The sequence below is a fragment of the Mauremys reevesii genome, linkage group 1 (assembly GCF_016161935.1).
Source record: "Mauremys reevesii isolate NIE-2019 linkage group 1, ASM1616193v1, whole genome shotgun sequence".
Lineage (NCBI taxonomy): Eukaryota > Metazoa > Chordata > Testudines > Geoemydidae > Mauremys > Mauremys reevesii.
In genome coordinates, this window is record NC_052623.1 from 270,259,091 (window position 1) to 270,275,050 (window position 15,960).

Sequence of the window (15,960 nt, forward strand, 5' to 3'; positions counted from 1 at the left end):
TCCTTTTCCAGCTTAGCCTTACAAAGGCAAACTTGTTTAGGCACACTTTGATGGAATGAAACTCTTAAGCAAGCTTCTTCTGAAAGCCATTAAAAATTCCTCAGGTATGAATTAAATTGTTCCCAGCCATCCATTTTTGACAGGTACTTGGGAAACACAGATTTATTTCCCTGCAACTGTCAGCTATACAAGAATTGTCAAACTCTTGTCTTTCAATTGATCGGGACCAAGAGATTCTTCATCTTTGAGTAGTGTTCCTATGGGTGCTCCACTGTAGGTACATCTGTGCCCCTGTGCCTTTGATCAGAGATTTTAGATAGCAGTGCCGATTTGGCTTGCACATGTGCTCTCCCTCCCTTCTGCTCTGCCTCGAGGCTTTCTAGGGCTGTGCGGGTGAACCTCCCACATTTCCTTATCAACTGTCCTTGGCCTGAGACAGAGCAAGTAGCAGTCCGGTTTTCTCATCTCATATTTCATTATAGTTGATAGTGTTTTCAGTCTTATAGAGTTTTACTTTTGTAGCATGCCGAGCTTCCATTTTTAATTTTTTCTCTCCCTATTTTGTCCTCTTCTTCCCCCCCCTCCCTTTTGGGGGTCGCCCTATGGAAGGGGCATGCTTCACTACCCCAGCTGTAAATGGTGCCTCTCCTGTTACAGACGGACACTTCTGCCTCCCATCCTGCAGAATTGCCTCTTCTGTCAGCAGTTGAAGGCTAGATCCGGAAAAAATTGAATGAAAGTTGAAATTCCTCCTTATGTAGAGTGTTCTTAAATTAGCATCCGACCCTGGTCCTGAATCTCTTCCATGGTGAAGATCATCCCTAGAGCCTTCAACTTCTAGGGAGGGAGAGCCAACGAGAAAATCTTCTGATTCCCCTCGCAAAGCTTCCAAATAAAAAGAGGGCTGCAAGCCCTCAAACTGAGCTTCTTACCAGCCAGAGGAGATCCTGGCACAATTGGTCACTTTGGCACTGGTGACTTTGAAATATGGTACCCAGAAGACACAGGGACCCTCGGGTACAAGCTCCGCTGTAATGCCTAAAGACGTGAAGGGCATAGTCTTTGCAAAACTGGTACCGCAAAAGAAATCCTCGGGCACCAACTGCCTCAGAGCAACCTTTGTTTGGACCGCGACTCCCATAAAAGATCATCGGTACTGATGAATCAGCACCGGTAACCTCTGATACCGATAGCAACAATACCCATATGATCACAGAGATGCCAGAGTTCCCACTACTTGGTACTGGTATCAAGCATGTTCTGGTACCCAGAATCACCAGAGGTACTAGTGCATTCACCTCCAGCTTCCCTATCAGCCCCACCCTATTCCAGCAGGAGTGACCAAGACCACAACCTCTCTCTGGCTTCTCACCGTGCCTCATAATTACAACAATTGATACCTTCCCAACTACACCCACGCTCCAGTCCCCAACCCTCCTGATATGGCACCTGTGAGTGCTGCCACTCATGTCCTTTCCTCCTCCCCAGTGGCCGTACTGAGATCCGTGGGCAGCCTACAGGCACCATACTATTTGGGCATCCAGTGTCTCCTACAGAAACTCAACTAGGAGATCTCCTACAGTCTCTGTATCCAGAGCCCCAGAATGTCAGGAGGAAACTTTTGAGGACCAAGAGGCCAAACTAGGAAAGAAGACTATACCCCCAGCAAATATCTCCTTCTCCTCTCACTGAATGAGTCGGTGATGTCCCCTCAACCATCACAGGCCAATGATTTTAAGCTTTTTCAGAATCTCACTAAGAGGGTTGCTGACATACTGAAAATCTCCCTTGAAATGAAATATACCACCATAAATTGCTGGACATATTACACACCACCTCCTCTTCAAGAATTGTCCTCCCAGTCAATGAGCAGCTTTTAGATCCTGTCAAGATCTGGCAGAGAAGAGCCTCCATTGTACCATGTAAAACAGCCAAGAAGTACTACGTGTCCCCCCCCCCAAAGAGGCACACTCTTTTTTTTATGCATCCTCGGTCTAACTGTTTTGTCATGGATGGTGTTAATTTGCAAGGAAAGCACCACTATGCTAAATCAAACCCTTATGATAGTGTGGAAAGGCTGGACCTATTTGGGAGGAAGGCATACTCCTCAGCAACTCTGCAATTCAGGATTTCAACCTATCAAGTCTTAATGGTGAAGTATCAACACATGAATTATGGAAAACTCACTTTATTGTCTACTTGCCAGAAGCACAATGAGAACAGTTTCAAGCGGTCATCCATGAGGGCCAGCTGGTAGTGAGAACAGAGCTACAGACCACATTGGACACTGTGCCTACAGGAGCGTGCTCAGTTTCAGTGGCAGTGATAATGAGGCGGGCTAATTTACACCTCTCAGGGCTGCCTAAGGAAGTACTGATGACGATTGAGCACTTCCCTTTTGAGGACTCTAGACTCTTCATTGACGAGACTGACACATCGCTTCACCCTTTTAAAGGATTCCAAAGCCACTCTGCACTCTCTAGGAATGTACTCATTAGTTTACAACCAGCTCGCAGAGTCCCCCCCTCCCCCCCACCACAGCGATACAACAAACCACAACAAAAGACCTAGGATGCAGAAGCGGAAATAGTCAACCTCCCAATCTTCAACATCTCAGCCCTCAACCTCAAAGCACCAGTTTTGAAGCCTTGGTCAAGACCCTGAGCAACCATTCCTTATAATAGCTGCAACACACAGACCCTTCCACAGCCCTTTGGATATTGCCTAGCTTTCTTCCTCTAGAACTGGGAAAACATCGCTTCTGACAAATGGGTCTTGGAGATCATTTCCAAGGGTTACTTAATCCACTTCTACCTCCCTCCCTTCTACCTACCTTCTCTCCGCATCCCTCTTCAGGGATCTTTCTCACGAGACTCATGTCAGGAAATAGCAGGTGATCTGCACCTCGGGGCAGTAAAACCTGTCCCTGTTCACCTCCAAGGCAAAGGCTTTTATTCCAAATATTTCCTGATCCCCAAGAGAAAAGGAGGTTGGAGACCCATATTAGATCAAAGAGCACTAAACAGATATGTGAAGGCACAAAGATTCAAGATGATCACACTAGCAGCACTTATTCCATCTCTAGAGCAGGGAGATTGGTTCTCTGCCCTTGATGTACAGTATGCCTATTTCTACATCTCAATCCTACTGTCCCACAGAAGATTCCTTCGATTTACCTATGGGCTGGACCACTACCAGTACAGATCCACTTCCATTCAGTCTCTCATTGGCACCCAAAATATTCTCCAAGGTCCTCTCTGTCGTAGCAGCACATCTATGAACATTGGATATTGTAATCTACCCATATCTGGATGACTGCCTTCTCATTCCTTCAAAGATGCCCTACAAGTCACCCAAAGGACATTTTTGCACAACTTGGTCTACAACTCAATACCCAGAAATTGGCCTTGACTCCAGTAAAGCCTTTGGAGTTTACAGGGGTTGAACTTGATGCAGTTTAAGGACGAGCATTCCTCCTGCTGCACAGATTCAACACTCTGACCAGTCTCCTAGAGACAGTTCAGGCCAGCCCACAAATGACAGCCAGAAATTGCCTTCATTTTCTCAGGCACATGGTGTCATGCATATTTTTGACATCTCATGCCCAATTACATATGAGGTATCTATAGACATGGCGCAGATACGTTTAGAATCCAAACAAGGACAGGCTCAACAAGCTGCTGTGAATACCCTCTGGGGTGAAACACTCCCTGGAATGGTGGAAAGATCCACCCAATGTATGTGCAAGGATCACATTCACACAACCACCAGCAGCACTGATTCTAACAGCAGATGCCTCTCTGATAGGCTGGGGACCCCACCCCCTAAACAATCACAGAGTTCAGGGCAAATGGTCCCCATGGAAGCTGTACTCTATCAACTGTAGGCTTGTGCACACCTTCTCCCATTCATCGGGGATACTCATTCGAATATTGTCATAACTATAAAGGGAAGGGAACAGCCCTCCTGTGTACAATACTATAAAATCCCTCCTGGCCAGAGACACCAAAATCCTTTTACCTGTAAAGGGTTAAGAAGCTCAGGTAACCTGGCTGACACCTGACCCAAAGGACCAATAAGGGGACAAGATACTTTCAAATTTTGGTGGGGGGGAAGGCTTTTGTTTGTGTGCGCTTTGTTTTGGGGTTGTTTGCTCTTGGGACTAAGAGGGACCAGACATCAATCCATGCTCTCCAAATCTTTCTGAACCAATCTCTCTCATATTTCAAACTTGTAAGTAACAGCCAGGCAAGGCGTGTTAATTTTATCTTTGTTTTCTCAACTTGTAAATGTTCCTTTTTGCTAAGAGGATTTACCTCTGTTTGCTTTGAACTTAAGACTAGAGGGGGTTCCTCTGGGCTCTATGAATCTGATTACCCTGTAAAGTTATTTTCCATCCTAATTTTACAGAGATGATTTGTACCTGTCTTTCTTTAATTAAAAGCTGTCTTTAAGAACCTGATTTTTCCTTGTTTTAAGATCCAAGGGGATTGGATCTGGACTCACCAGGAATTGGTGGGGGAAAGGACAGGGGATGGTTAAATTCTCCTTGTGTTAAGATCCAAGGGGTTGGATGGGTGTTAAGACTATCCAGGGAAGGGAGCTAGTATTTGGGAGTGGTGGCAGCAAAACCAGATCTAAGCTGGTAATTCAGTTTAGGAGTTCACATGCAGGTCCTCATATCTGTACTCTAAAGTCCAGAGTGGGGAAGAAACCTTGACAAATATCATAACAGACAAGATAGTGTGCATGACTTACCTAAATTGCCAGGTGGATGCCAGATCACCCTCCTTTTGCACAGAAGCACTAAAACTCTGGAACTGATGAATCCACTACAGTGTATTTCTATCAGTCGCTTGCCTGCCAGGGGTACAAAATATAACAGTAGTCAGTCTCAGCGGTAATTTTTCTCACAACCATGAATGGGAAATGAACCCAAACAGTGCTCCACAATATTCGGTCATGGAGAACCCCAACAATACAATTGTTTGCTACTTACCAGAACAAGAAATGTCTCCACTCTGCTCCAGAGCCAGATTTGGGAAATAGTCCCTAGGTGATGCTTGCTTTCTTCAGTGGGTCAGAGAACTGCTATATGCCTTTTCTTCATTCCCTCTGATATCAAAGGTCCTATTAAAATTAAGGTGAGAAAAAGCAAGCGTTATACTGATTGCCCCCAACTGACCGAGACAAGGGTGTTACCCATATGTGACACAGCTAGCAATGTGTCCTCCAATTCCTCTTCAACCCATTCCTCACCTACACTCCCAAAATGACTGACACATCCATCCACCCAATTTACAGATCCTTCGGCTCCAGGCTTGGCTGCTTCATTGTTCCAACACACCAAGAACTGCTGCTCTGAGGACCTGAAAGAAGTGTTATTACTCAGTAGGAAATTAATGACATGTTGCACTTACCTGCAAACGTGGAAATTATTCCAAATTTGGTGCAATTCCAAACAAGTTGCTCAGACAGCTTCCTCCCTCCCTTTGATCCTAGACTATATACTAGTTCTCAGAAGGGGCTGCTCTCTCACTCAAAGTACATCTCATGGCCATGACAGCCTTCCACCAGAGGGTGGATAGCTATTCAATATTTGCCCATCCAACAACACAAAGATTTCCTCAAGGGCGTGGGAAACCACCTCCTCACACCAGAAGCCCAGTTCCAACATGGGACCCTAACTAGACTACCCTTTGAACCTTGTTCTCTTCTACACCTGCCAGTTAAGACAACATTTCTAGTGGTCATCACCTCAGCTTGACGTATAGGGGAAATAAGTGTTGATGGTGCACCCACTCTTCATGGTTGTCTTTAAAAAAAGACAAAATCACTTTAAGGCCTCATCCAAAGTTTCTCCCCAAGGTAGCCTGGTCCTTCCACATGAGCTAGCTCATTCATCTCACCAACTTTTTCTCAAAGTCGCATAGTGACAACAGGGAGGCAATACTACATATATTTGATGTTAGGAGAACCATAACATTTTATTTGGACAGGTCAAAAGGGCTTTAGGGAATCTTCTAAACTCTTCCTCTCAAATGTGGACAGATCCAAGGGCTCCACAATCGCCTCAAAGGCTCTCCAAATGGGGTTTTGAACTGCATTAACTATTGTTGTCATGCTCATAACCTGCTACCTCAATCAGAAATTCGCACACACTTCATGATATCTCTTTCCAGCTCGGCTGCATTTATTAAAGATGTTCCCGTCTCAGAAATCTGTAGGATAGAAACTTTGGGCTTCTGCTCATACTTTTCTGGAACACTATGCAATTACTCAAGACTCCGCTTCTGATGCCATCTTCAGCTCCACAGTATTATCAATAATAGATTCCACTCTGAAGCCCCAGCTCTCCATTGGTGGGAGGAGGGGAACGGGAATGCTGTGAAGTCACCTACTGTGCGGCACCTGTGGGGACACTATGCAAAGAAGAGGAAGTTACTTACTCCACAAGGTAACTATGGTTCCTTGAGATGTCCCCCTATGGGTGCTTCATGACTCACCCTCATCCCATCTACTTCAGAGTTCTCGACAAGGGGCTCTGTGGTAGAGAAGGAACTGAGGGTGGGTTGCCTACACAGGGCTAAATTAGCCTCTAGGCAGAGCACGAAGGAGGGAGATCACATGTGTAGGCCGAACGGACGCTGCTACCTAAAATCTGCTGTCAGAGGCATAGGGGCACAGATACATCTACAGTTGAGCATCCATAGAGAGAGATGCATCTCGGAGAACTATTGTTACAGCACAAGGTGAGTGACTTCCTCTTTTCTAATACTAGCCAGAGAATTTGTCCAGAAAGGATTCTCTGCAAGACAGTGAAGGTCTTCTGGCATGGGGCCTATCTTCACCTGGGAGAAAGGATTAAGAATTTCTTTTCAGTCTGGTCCAGTATCACTTCTAATAGATTTCAGCTCCATTTTCTTTGGGATGATAGAAATTCTGGACTGGTCCATCTGTAACCTCTCCATGTGCAGAACAGATTCCAGAATAGAGACCAGCTCGTCTTCTGAATCAAAAATTAGCTCTGAGATTTATGTTCCACGATATCAGGGAGCTTTATATTTTCAGTGTTCCAGCTAACAACTTATGTTTTGCATTCTGGAACAACCATAAGATATTCAGGTAATGACCTTTGGTTTGGAATCCTCGTTTCGTGTTCAGACAGTTTATTTCTGGTAGACAGCCATGGACAAGAGAGGATTGTCTGGACAATTTGATGAAGGTGCAGTCATACAAGGTCACACTTGCCAAGCTGCTCATTTTGTTTTTAAAACGTGGGATTTGCAATGAACCGTCAAAGCTGCCATATCTCAGTAACTCTAAACCTGTGAGCTCTCTGCATAACCACTCTGAGCCTCTTAATATTTCCCAAGGAAAAGCTTTATAAAAATCAAGTCCTCCTCAGGCTGTTCCTCAAGCACTCTCCAGGCATCAACAGACCGATGACTTCAGCTGGTCAGCATGGGGGTGTGTTTTATGTAAACTGTTCCATGGACAGTACTTCATCTTCACCTCTTCAGAACTTCTGAACACTGGGTCTCTACTACATAAGAATATCTACCACCACTTGACAGTCCCTTCAGATGTTTGATGGGTCCTTCATTGGTGGTGATCATGTCACCTCTTCCAGGGCAAACCTATGACAATTCTGGGAGCAGTTCATATGACTATCACTGCAAGCCTGTTGTGGTGACTGGCTCATATGGGACTCTGTGGCTCAGGATGAGTGATCCAAAGGTTTCTCCTCCACATTACATCATGTGTTAAAGACTGCACAACTTTACGTAGTTATCTAAAATGATGGAAGAAAGAGACTATTTAGAAAGGAATATTTAAATAGCCAGACAGGTTATTCTTCTCCTCACTCTCACAATAGATCCTTGCAGTATGGGAACCTATTCCTGAATGAATGTAATACACAGAACAGGCTCCAAAGAAGGTAGTAGCAACTGTCCAAATCCCAAGGCAGGCCTGTAATTGTCTCAAAGCACTAAATTAATTGCCAACATATATATCATGAGCTATATTTAAGAAAAAAACAAAACCAAAAACCAGGATCACTCTGTATCTCTCTGCTCTTCTTACTGGAGAGGAACCACTTATTGATATGTTCTTTGTTTCAAGAGGGATATATGCTCTTTGTACCAGAAGCAGACTGCCTCAAAAGATCATCAGAGTTGGGCCTCCAATTAGATATTCTTGGAAAGACAGAAATGGACCCATTTGCCTTTAAAACGAAGATTCTCTGCTACTTTGTCAGATAGAGACCTAGGGGCCAAGATGGAGGCTCTTTCTAATGTGACTCCTCCCCTCCCCCCCAGTCTCCTGTATTCCTACCACATAGTTTATATTATCACAGGGATCAGTTTGCACCCCAAACCAGACAAATGTTAGCTAGCTTCCAAGTATTTGGCAAGTATCTAAAGAGAGCTACTTGGATGATATCACACTAACGTCAATTAAAAAGTTGTCAAATCTTTTCTAAGATTTGGGTGAGGTTTAGATACTGGTGAAGAGACCATTAATTATTTATCGCTGTCAAAAGTGAATTATGTCCTAGAATTCATTTGGAGAGGTCTAACTTGGGTGTATGAAGGCTGCTATGTTGTATGAGACCACATCTTCACTTTAAGTATTCTCTGTGCATCTGGCAAGAAGAATGTCTTTGCATCTGGGCTCTATGATGCATCCTCTGCAAAAGACCATTACATAACCCTGAAATCTTACTTACCTCCTACCTATTGCTCTTGTGGTACACTTGATTGAAAGCTGGAGAGAGATGTCTTGTACTTGCAGTCCATCCAGGTGGACTTTCTGGTGGTGGTGGTGGTGGTCACAACTGCCAGATAGGTGTCAGTCAGGAGCCCCCTTAGTCTTGGTATTGGGTGTATATGAAACAGAAGATGTTTGACTGAACCACTATTTATCCCCCAAAATATCAAAAAACACATCCTTGTGTCTCAAACCTTCACACTGAGGAAAATTTTTGGTATATGCTGGACTTATGGGGCTACCAGAGTCTACATTGAACTAAACTAGAGCCTCTAAATCATCTATTAAAATTGAGATGGAGAACTTCAGAGACTTAAAGGTTTTTACTAATACGTTAAACCTTAGAATCTGTTTCTTTAATACTGTTGTGATGTCATGGGCAGAAGTCGTATGCTTATGATCAAGTGCATTATAACCACATTCATCCATATTTCACCAAATTCTACAAAGTAAACATCCATTCCTCAGCTGATGGGATCTTTGGGTGTTAATTGAGTGAACAGGAAAATTTTATCTGCTTACCTAGAAATGTCCTTCAGGTAATATCACTGTATCTAGACAGAGGATCATTCCTGCTTAAAATGAATACCAGTTTTTATTCCATTACTTCTAAAGATCCATCCCATGCATGGCACTAGGTGAAACTATTAACTAGTGGGAGGTTTTTGTATTAAAAGGTTGGCTTTTCTAAGAGTTTGGTAAACTTATCTTGCCTGGTAGAAGTTTGTCTCAAGTGGCAGGTTTTCAGTAAGAGAGCCACTCCCCTTCTGCCAGTAATGGACAAGTCTGGTTCTGACCTAGAGATTGCATGCTGGCTGAAGAACCACTGTAATGGATCACTAAAAGCTATTACTTGAAGAAAAGAAGCCTTTAGATAAGCACAGGTAATCTCAGGGCAGTAATTAAGTTGAGAAGCAGGTCGCTTTCACTCTGCAGCTTGAGAAAGCTCTGAACAGCAGAAGCAGCCACTGCAGTTATTCACTCTAGGAAGAGGACCCAAGAACAGCCTAGGAGAATGGTAATGGAGGAGACACAAAGCTGTCACAGCTGCCAATAAGCTCTTTTATTGAGTGGGGAAACAGAACAGCCAAAGGAGATTGAGTGGCTTTAAATTGACTAAATACCTGTTAATCAGAGGCCAGTATATATAATGGAGTTTCCAAATAATGTGTGTCCAGAATAATAGTATTCTGATACATATTTCAGCATCCTCTTTCCCAAGTGCTACAGGATGGAAGGATGTTAACATCTCACCTGGATAATGGTGAAAACTTTTTTTTATGCTGACCTTTATTGTATTTTTAGTCTTCCTGCTGTTACATTCCTGGAAAACATTTCCAAATTGTCTGAGAAAAAAGATTTAAAAAAAAATGAAAATGGTAAGATGGATACTTGGAGTTACAAGGATGAACCGTGTTAGAATGAACCAAGGTTAGAAGGCAGTACCAGTTATAGAAAAGCTGAGGAAATTCAGGCTTAAATTGTTTGTCCATGCAAAAAATCAGATATATAGGAAACGGTGTGTTAAACTTAAAACTGGAGCTAGATAATCAAATCCTTTTGTAGGACATTCAACTGCACGGTTTTGAGGAACAGACTGGAATGGAGGTCTCCAAGAGCTGAACCCATATAGATGGGACTAAGGCTAGAAGAAAAGAGAAGTATAAGAGATTTGTGTGGATAGGAGGAAACCAAAGGAGGAATGGAATATAGGGGAAGGACACAGTATAGGGAAAGAAATTGGAGGAAGTGAAGGAAGGGAAAGGGCTGGTGGACACAATGTCCTCTCTACTTCATGGGACTGTTGACCTAAATTCTGAGGCAGGTGTCCTGGATACTGAGGCACACCCAGTGCAGCAGATTGGAAATTCTCTGGCATCTTTCTGATGTGCTAAAAACAGGATTTTATTGAATTAAATATATAAATGAGTAATGCATCTGCTACAGTGATAGATATCTAACAAGAACATCCATGGTGATGGTAGAGTAAGGACTTTAAAACCTAGAAAAACTGCTTTGAAAAGGATATAAATTTTCATGCGGGGTAGGAGGAAACGTCGTATGGGCAGATTTCGTAACTTCATACTGCCTGCAGGGTACCATGCTACACCTTCCTCTCAAACATCTGGGACTGGCTAGTTTCATACAGGGTACTGGACTACCTGGATCACAGGTCTGATTCGGTATGGCATTTCCTGTGTGTCTTTGATATTTAATGAAATGTTATACTGCCTCTTGGTTTTGTATTGAAAGTATACAATTGTATTGTAGAAGGTGTTTGGTGTGCAGGGGACTGGGGCTGGAAGCTTTAACAGATGGGTAGGAATTATTTGGGTTAAGCTCTATTCATGAAAATAGTGGTGGTATCGCTTGCACTGGTGCAGCCATGCAGGTGGTTGACCACTGATTGCTGTAATTGGAGCAAATAAAGGGCTGGTCTACATGGAGACTTGGTGCATAGCAAGCCAGGGTGTAAATCTACAGCATACTAGCCAGCCATGCACTAGCTGGCGTTATGGACCCTGCTACCATTCACTAAAAGTTCCTTAGTGTACTTTGATATACTGACAGCAGTATGTCAAAGTGCATTCTAGAGCTTCCAGTGTGTGGTAGCAGGGTTCACATAGGAGGCTACTGTGGGCACCTATGTTGCCACTCACTAAGTCTGTGTAGACAACCCTTCACTGTAGATGAGATCTTAGTAAGTTTAAAGTTTATCTTTCTCTTCACTGGGCTCACAACAGTGCTAGCTGCAACTGGATATAACATGGTTATTGCTAGCAAGACTCTAGAAATGTTTCCAGGACAGGTTTTCTTTTCCAAGAACTCTGCTAGCCAAACCTGCTATAGACTTGTGTGTGTGTGTATTTCCTCACCCACAGAACAATGTTATGAAAGAATATGGTCTGGAAAACAGTGATAGAACATGAACTGCTCTGTAAAAATGCTTGTGACTAGCTCAGTTATGTCAGAGTGGAGTGAGGCCGTGTTTGATTAACTTCTAACTGGGAACGATGTTGTGGTTAAGGCACTGTACTGGAACTTGAGGTGTCTGGGTCTGTTCCTGGCTCTCCTACTGTCTACCTGTATGACCATACGCAAATCATCTAAGCTCTCTATTATGCCTGAGTTCTCCATCTGTAAAATGAGGGTGCTTTTTTACCACACACTGATGCAAGGATACAGTAGTCATTTGTGAAGTGCTCTACTACTATATAGTGATGAGCACCATAATAAGAAATAATTCAAGGAAAGAGAACCCTGAGTGATAAACTTGCTGGACTAAATGCTTTACAATGAAAATATTGCAACAGTTCTAACCAGACTAGCATAGGTGTCAACTAGTTCTGTAGAACTCTTAAAGAAGACCGCATAATCAGTGTGTTTAGTCTTGCTATGATAAGGGTATGAAGGTACATAAGGTGGTTTGGAGGAGGAACAGGCAGCATGTGTTAGGGCCTCATGTAGCAGACAACTTTTGGTTCCTGGCTCTTTATGTGCCAGCTAGTCTCTTCTTGTAGTATGCTGTATGAAATAGTAAGCTAAGTAAAATTAAAATTAAATGGAAACGCATCTTCCTAACTAAACCTAGTATAACTTTTTTTTAACTTCTTAATTCCTAGATGGGAATGATGAGCAATCCCAGTCCTTATGGCTCACCGTACAGCCAGAACACTGGGCAGCAAATTGGAGCCAGTGGACTTGGTCCCCAGATGCAGAATAAGACTGGGCTACCAAACAGCTTACCCCAGTTTCCAATGGACAAGAAGCCAGTTCCCGGGACAGGAATGCCTAACATGGTAGGTAGAATTATAGGTTCCACTTTCAAATGGTAGCAGATCAAGTATGGGCTTCTTGCAATATTCTGCTTGTGGTACTCTTGGATTTTATAGCTGTCAAATACCGTGTGCATTCTCTTTGTCCCCTTGTGTCATAGGCATGCATGGAGGAGGGTCTAGCTCTCACTATGAAAGATAGAGCCGGGAAAGGAGGAAGAGAGTGAGTGGTACCATAGTGCAATCTCTTTATCATGAAAGTTGAACTTACAAATGTAGAATTATGTACAAAAAAACCTGCATTCAAAAATAAAACAATATAAAACTTAACCCCTACAAGTCCACTCATTCCTACTTCAACCAATCTCTCAGACAAACAATTTGGTTACAATTTGCAGGAGGTAATGCTGCGAGCTTCTTGTTTATAATGTCACCTGAAAGTAAATACAGGCATTCATATGGCACTGTTATAGATGGTGTTGCAAGATATTTACATGCCATATGTGCTAAAGATTCATATGTCCCTTCATGTTTCAACCACCATTCCAGAGGACGTGCGTCCATGTTGATGATGGGATCTGCTCAATAACAATCCAAAGCATAGTGGACCGATGCATGTTCATTTTCATCATCTGAGTCAGATGCTACGAGCAGAAGGTTGATTTTCTTTTTTGGTGGTTCGGGTTCTGTAGTTTCCCCATCAGAGTCTTGCTCTTTTAAGACATCTGAAATCATGCTCCACATCTTGTCCCCCTCAGATTTTAGACAGCACTTCAGATTCTTAAACCTTGGGTCGAGTGCTGTAGCTATTTTTAGAAATCTCACGTTGGTACCTTCTTTGACAGCAGATTTGACAAAAACGCAAAGTATTCTTAAAACGAACATGTGCTAGGTCATCATCCAGGCCTGATATAACATGAAATATATGGCAGAATGCAGGTAAAACAGAGACATACAGTTCTACCCCCAAGGAGTTCAGTCACAAATTTAATTAATGCATTGTGTTTTTAATGAGCATCATCCACATGGAAGTGTGCCATCTGGAATGGTGGCTGAAGCATGAAGGGGTATACGAATGTTTAGCGTATCTGGCACGTAAATACCTCGCAGCACGGGCTACGAAAGTGCCATGCGAACACCTGTTCTCACTTTCAGGTTACAATGTAAATAAGAAACAGGCAGCAGTATCTCACGTAAATGTAAACAAACTTGTTTGTCTTAGTGATTGGCTGAACAAGAAGTAGGACTGAGTGGACTTGTAGGCTCCAAAGTTTTACATTATTTTGTTTTTGAGTGTAGTTATGTAAATAAATAAAAATCTACATTTGTAAGTTACGCTTTCACGATAGAGATTGCGCTACAGTACTTGTATGAGGTGAATTGAAAAATACTATTTGTTTTTTACAGTGCAAATATTTGTAATCAGAAATATAAAGTGAGCACTGTACACTTTGTATTCTGTTGTAATTGAAATAATATTTGAAAATCTAGAAAAACATCCAAAATTATTTAATACATTTCAATTGGTATGCTATTGTTTATCAGTGCGATTAATCACAATTTTTTAAATCACGATTAATTTTTTGAGTTAATCGCATGAGTTAACTGCAGTTAATTGACAGCACTAATAAACACCTTTTTCTTACTATTATGAACATTACTTGTTTCTAATAGGTTCATCCTTAAAAAGAAAAGAGATTTCTCCTTCCTCTTAAGCATTAGAAGCTAGGCTTTCATTTTAGCAAATGTTTGTGATCCAAAAGCCACTTCGAATAGCTGTCTATAATTAAATTGGGGATATTAAAGCACTCTGAATTCAGTTTTCACTGATCTTATTTATATAGTGCTCATGCAGAGGCCATAGGGGTGCTACACAACAATTTAAATCCAATGCAATAAAAAATTTGCCATTTAAAAAACAGGAACGAAAGAATCCTATACAGGCACTGAAATTACTGAAAAAAGTTCTGGAAGGAGTGTCTGCTGATTCTTTTGAAAAATGGGAAGGGTGAATGGAGTGGATGTCTTAGTGATACAACAGATGGGTGGCCAACCTGAGTCTGAGAAGGAGCCAAAATTTACCAATGCACATTGCCAAAGAGCCACAGTAATTCGTCAGCAACCCCACATCAGCTCCCCCATCCCACTCCCAGCGCCTCCCACCCACTGGCATCCCCGCTGATCAGCACCTCCCCCTCCCTCCCCGCGCCTCCCGATCAGCTGTTTGTGGCATGCAGGTGGCGGAGGGGGGGTGGGGGGGAGTAAAGGCACTACGAGCTCAGGGTGGGGAGCAGGAAGGGGTGGTCTTGGGGGTAGGGCCTGTGGCAGAGCCAGGGGTTGAGCAGTGAACACCCCTGGCACATTGGAAAGTTGGCTCCTGTAGCTCCAGCCCCGGAGTCAGTGCCTATTCAAGGAGCCGCATATTAACTTTTGAAGAGCTGCATGTGGCTCTGGAGCCAAAGGTTGGCCACCCTTGAGTAGTGTACCACAACAACAAAAGTGTGGTGATTGATTACCTGTCAAAATAAGCAACAAGAAAAGGGTCCTTATGGTGTCCTGGTCCATGATTAGGGCTGCCTGGAACTACAGTAATATAAATAATATGAGGTCCTACAGTCTTTCAGAACTCTAAAAACCAACAGGACTATCTTAATTAGTTTGTCACTAACAGGCAGGCAGGTCTTATTCCTTAAGCAACAGTGTTCCTGCATTCTGTAAGTGAAGAGCCCTGCTAAAAGTCCTACTAGGAGAAAATTATAGTCGCTAAACTTTTTGACTTGGGAATACATTGATGTTGCAAAAGTTGTTACAGGATAAGTCAAAGTGTGGCTGGTACAAATTTAGTGGAAACACACTTTTTTGTACTATATCTGATAGTTTTCCCTGGAAAGAATGTCCAATATAATGCCAGAGTTCTAGCATCATTCTATTTAACATATCTCCTCAAAGATGGGGAGGAGACCGGGAGGCACCAAAGAAGAGGATATCCTTGTACTGACTACCATTATCTAGTATCAAACTTTCAGTCTTCAGAGGTTGAGGAGGAGATAGCATTAATGGCTTTGGACATAAGTATTGACCAAGCACATCTCCAAAGCAGATATTGATCAAACAGGATCCAAGAGTCAAAATACATGTGATTTGTTTGGCATACTCATGATACTCCACCTCACGTTTAGAGGTTTTCTCAGTAAGAAGCCTTATGTATATGTTGAGTATGGATGAAATAGGATAAAGTCCTGAACACTGCATTTCAGGCTATTCTGAAGAACGGTTGTTCATCACAAAGTAATTCCAGTCCTTTACTCATACATCCAGAGAGTAGTTCCATACGCACCATTGTAGACATAGTTTCTGAAGCAATGTCTTGTACTCATAGAATCCTTGGAAAGGTCCCGCATGACCACTA

The 15,960-nt window shown here is 42.8% G+C and overlaps 1 protein-coding gene across 2 annotated transcripts in view; it reads left to right on the forward strand.

Annotated features, from left to right (window-relative positions):
* Window positions 1-15,960, forward strand: part of LOC120372915 (histone acetyltransferase p300-like) — a 123,187-nt gene that overhangs the window by 33,759 nt on the left and 73,468 nt on the right. For both annotated transcript variants that reach the window (XM_039490472.1, XM_039490465.1), the window contains exon 3: window positions 12,399-12,575. In XM_039490472.1, the coding sequence (XP_039346406.1) occupies window positions 12,399-12,575 (177 nt within the window). The remainder of the gene's footprint in view (window positions 1-12,398; window positions 12,576-15,960) is intronic.